This window comes from Argentina silus (genome assembly GCF_951799395.1).
Source record: "Argentina silus genome assembly, contig: scaffold_192, whole genome shotgun sequence".
NCBI classification, from domain to species: domain Eukaryota; kingdom Metazoa; phylum Chordata; class Actinopteri; order Argentiniformes; family Argentinidae; genus Argentina; species Argentina silus.
In genome coordinates, this window is record NW_028152884.1 from 1 (window position 1) to 4912 (window position 4912).

Consider the following 4912-nt stretch of genomic DNA (forward strand, 5'->3'; position numbering starts at 1 on the left):
GTCCGTCCAGCATTCTTCCCCTTCATGGGTCCTGTTATGGCAAACAAGGAGGTATCCCTATTCCCTGCCTCGGTCACAGATTTCTTCTACGCTGTCTTTCAGAAGATCAAGTCCAATCGCGTGGCTAGCACCAGGAAGGTATGTAAATATATCTGATCAAATATACGATCTTCAGCCAGTATTGTGTAATACAATTGTAGAGATTTGGTAGCATCTGGTAGTTCTCATGTGATTTTGATCTGACGTAAGCCTGCTTCCAGAGTCGGGTAGATTTCCTGCAGCTGATGATAGACTCGCAGAAAGACAGCAACTCAAAGGGAGAGGAGCAGAGTAAAGGTGCCTGCCTTAAACACACACACACGCACACACGCACACACACACACACACACACACACACACACACACACACTGTATACTAGCATCTAACACACACACATACAGTACCTGCCTCAAACACCTATACCTTCAAACACACCTACCACCCCATTTCTCCCATCATCATAGGATTGAGTGACCATGAGATCTTGTCCCAGGCAATGATGTTCATCTTTGCTGGCTATGAGACCACCAGTAGCTCTCTGTCCTTCCTGGCCTACAATCTGGCAACCAACCCTCACATCATGACCAAGCTGCAGGAGGAGATACACACTGTGTTTCCCAACAAGGTAACCCCTCTGCAGACTCCTATATAGTACTATTCATGTGGAACAGGAAATATGATAGTGACAGTATTTTAGAGGGTACTGATGAGTGTGTAACCCCTGTGCACTGCAGACTCCTACAGTATCTATTACTATTGCTTTGGAACAGATGGTTAGATAGGTGACAGTATTTTACAGTGTGCTAATGTGTCTGTAGCATCCCTGTGCAGACTTCTGCCCAGTATTATTCATTTGAAACAGGAAGTAGATAGGTGTTGTTGGAATCTTCAGAATAGTTAAAAGGCTAGTACCTGACCAGACAGGAGAGTGTTACAGTAATCAAGGCTGCTAGTAATACAAGCATGCATTCGTCTCTCAGTGTCAGCCTGCGAGAGGAAAGGTTGCACCTTTACAGCTGTGTTCTGTAAAGGTCCATGTAATATTCAAGCTTTCTAAAAGCTTCCTAACGGTTGTAATGACTATCTTTAATCGGTAGCGATCAGGGAACAAGATCCCTTATAATAAATCCCTTATGAATAAATATTTCATTTACGAACGCTGTTTTGGTTCGGAAAACACGCTTTTTAAAATGCAGTGTCCTACCTGACATTCGGTTTGCATATAAACATGTTGTGAGTGCCAGGGGTGTTCTAGGGGAGTAGACTGACCTTTCTCTGGTGGCTGCCTCTCCCAATCGTGTGCGCATGTAGAAACACAACAGCTAATGTCCAACACTGCAAGTTCGTTTCGGGGGGATATATTATTATTAGGGAGGATGTTGTTGTTTGGACAACTTCAGACAGAATTTCTCCACGATGGCAGATTTCCGGCAAACTTACTTACTCTTCTTTAAGTGATACAAATATGTTTTAGTCACATTCTTGATATGGGTTTCAAAATTAAGATCTGAGTCAATGGTAACACCTTGTTTTTTTGCCTGGTGCTTAGTATTACTGTAAGTAGTGTCTTTAAGTGTGCAGACAGTTTGACCAGGACAAGGACAAAGAGCATTTTGGCATCAGCATTAATTAATTAATTCTAAGGTCATTAAGAACCTAGTTAATAACTTAACAACATAGTGCTATCTCAGTGCTATGATCGGCACAAAAGCCAGATTGGAACATGTCAAAGGTACAGTTGGGAAGAAGGAGATTATTTAACAGTTTGAACACCTTTTTTTCAAGAATTATTATTTTTTTGCTTAAAAAGGGAAGGTTGGAGATTGGCCTAAAATCGCTAAGGACTGAAGAGTCTAAGTTACTTTTCTTCAGGAGGGGTTTCACCATGGTAGTTTTAGGTGCAGATGAACAGACCCCCACTTTGCTGAGCATTTCTGTATGACCACTGCAAAAGAGTTCATAGTGCTTCCATGTGGTGGAAGGTGGGGTAACAAGTCATCAAACACATCTTCAGGTCTTGCCTGAGTGATCCTCCTCACCTAATATTGGTTCTCTTATCTCAGAAGTATGTTGCAAATTCCTCACATTTGTAGGTGGAGAGCAGATCACCAGGTGTCTTGTGGGCGGGATTTATAAGGCTGTCAATCGTTGAAAAGAGCACTGTTTGAGTTGTTATGATTCATTATCAATTTTGAGAAATGATCCCGTCTGTCTTGGCGTTTTTTTATTGCCTTATTAAAAGCAGAAAGATGCTCTCGAAGAATATCAAGGTGGACCTGAAGTTTTTGTCCGCTCAGACTTTCTGCAAATTCTTTTAAATTTGGCCACAGCCTTTTTCAGTTTGACTGGTGCTACAGAGTCGATAGTTGCCCTTAGTTTGGTGTTGAAGCTGGTTGCTAAATCATTATCACAGGAGGAAGCTGTTGATGGTGTACTATTCATATTCATATTCATCATGAAATTCTCATCTGCTCAGCGACATGGCTAGATAAATAATAGAGTGAAAATATATTTTTCCCCACTTCTAATAGACTGACATGCATTCATGTTTAGCCAGGTTTCAGATAAAAACATTACAGTGCAGCTTTCGCTCTGAGATAAGATCAATAAAGGTTTTGCCAGATAGGGACCTAATATTCAAAAGCACCATGGTAATGTTCTCTGGGCTGTTCGGTGCTGCCCGGCCACAGTTAATGGAATGGATACCAAGTTATTCACATTTGAACCACCTGACAGTTTTCTTGTAGTCTGTCGACTGTGATAGGAAATAATAGACTGTAGCACATTCAGTATTCCAAGCAGTCAATCCACTAAAAGCAGCCCAGTTTAGTGGCATTTTGACTTCTGATTGATCCTTGTGTACATCTATCATTTACATTGTTCAGTGGAATCTAAATGTATTTTCTTCTAATTATCAAGATAACATTATTTAGCGATTTTTTTGTTTATTCATGTATAACAAAAAAGCAAGACACTATTACACACGTACATTGAAAGTAATGGCGTTCTGTATGCGGGTGTCATGAAATTAGGCTATGCAGATTAGAATAAGTATAGTACTGTGTTCATTTCCCCCCCAAAAAACACAAAAAACTAACAGCTCTTCAGATTTGCGACGAAAAAGAGTTAGTTCTGGGCTACGGCTACGTGAACGACCAATCACTAGTGCTCATGTGAGTGTAATATCCCTGTGCAGGCTCCTATCCAGTACGAGGCTCTGATGCAGATGGACTATCTAGACAGCGTGATCAACGAGTCTCTCAGGTTGTACCCCATCGACTTGAAAGAGTCGCCAAGAAATCTGTTGAGATCAGCGGCATCACCATCCCCAAGGGTATGGTCGTCATGATACCCATCTGGACCTTGCACCGTGACCCCGATGTGTGGGAAGACCCAGAGGAGTTCAAACCAGAGAGGTAATGGGCCACATCTTAACCACAACCACAATATCAATCACAACAGCAACGATAAGAGCAGTGTTCCACAAACAACCATAAAACAAACCTAAATGCGACGACCAAACACAAACAGGTTTCTTCAACCATGTATAACCATCATATTACTGTGATTTAATTGATATGTTCTTTAACCCCTCCTCCTCTGAACTCTCCGTGTGTAGGTTCAGTAAGGAGAACAAGGAGAGCATCGACCCATACACCTACATGCCGTTCGGGTTGGGCCCACGGAACTGTATCGGGATGCGATTCACTCTGGTATTGATGAAACTGGCGATGGTGGAGATTCTACAGAGGTTCAACTTCACCGTCTGCAAAGAGACAGAGGTGAGACAAAATAATGATACAATGATTGTAAATATAATTTTGTACCTATGACTTTGTTGCGTTTCTATATGTAGCAGAGGTGATTTTGGAATCACACTCGCGTGATGAGGTAGCCCTGCCTGAGACATGTAAACTGAAGTGTCGCCCTCAGACCTTGAGGATGTCCTCTTGGCTTAATAGTAGCGTTTGTGTCTTCCACATGGGAGACCCGGGTTTGAACCCCCATACTACAATTCTGTACTTGCGTACTGCATGAGTATGTACTCCCCATTTAATTTCCCAGATTGCATTTTTCAGTACTAGGCGCCAATCATCCTCAGTATAGGCTACCTACTAAATGATGGAAGTGTGAGATTTAAAAAAAAAGCTATTTGTATTTCTGCAAAACTCCCTCGAGACTTCATAGGGCCATTTTAATGTATGTCGACCCAAGAGAGGTTGTCCAGGAGTTTGAGTTTATTTGAATTTATAGTGCAATGCTACCCGAACGTAACAGTGACACTGTATTAGGTAACATTCATAGTGTAACGCTGACATCTGTTTTACTCGTTCCTTCATACTTTAACTGTGTGTCAACTCTCACCAGATCCCCATTGAGATGGACCTGTTCCGCTGCCAGGAGTCCAACGACAACCAGCTCAAAGCAGACAGCCAGTGATGAGGACCTGCCCTGCTGCAGGTCTCTCAGTTATTATGTTACACATAGATCTAGGATCAGCCCCAACACTGGCTACTTTCAAAAATGGGAAAAAAAAAAAAAAAAAGGGCTTCGCTTTTGCCTTAAATTGAAACTAAATTGGCGCTAATAATTGCACTGTGACCCTAAAATGCACTGTGACTTTTATTCTTTTTTTTATGTCTTTTATGCATTTTTATTCTAATTTTTCTTTCATGCTCTTTCCTTTTTATCTATTTTACGTAAAGCACTTTGAATTGCCTCTGTGTATGAAATGTGCTATATAAATAAACTTGACTTGCCTTGCCTTGCCTCGCCTCGCCTCTGGGCTCTGCTGCTACTGTATGCTGCTCTCTTTGTATCTGTCTATTAGTGGAGGTCCAGGACTCGTTGTACAGAGACAGTTGTTGTCTG

The 4912-nt window shown here is 41.7% G+C and overlaps 1 protein-coding gene across 1 annotated transcript; it reads left to right on the forward strand.

Annotated features, from left to right (window-relative positions):
- Positions 1-504: 504 nt before the first annotated feature.
- On the forward strand, positions 505-3804 carry LOC310824556 (cytochrome P450 3A27-like; the record flags this gene model as incomplete). The annotated part of the gene is made up of 2 exons (XM_083697822.1): positions 505-608; positions 3667-3804. Coding segments are annotated over 2 exons (242 nt in total), but the record flags the coding sequence as incomplete, so codon positions are not given.
- Between the last annotated feature and the right edge of the window lie 1108 nt (positions 3805-4912).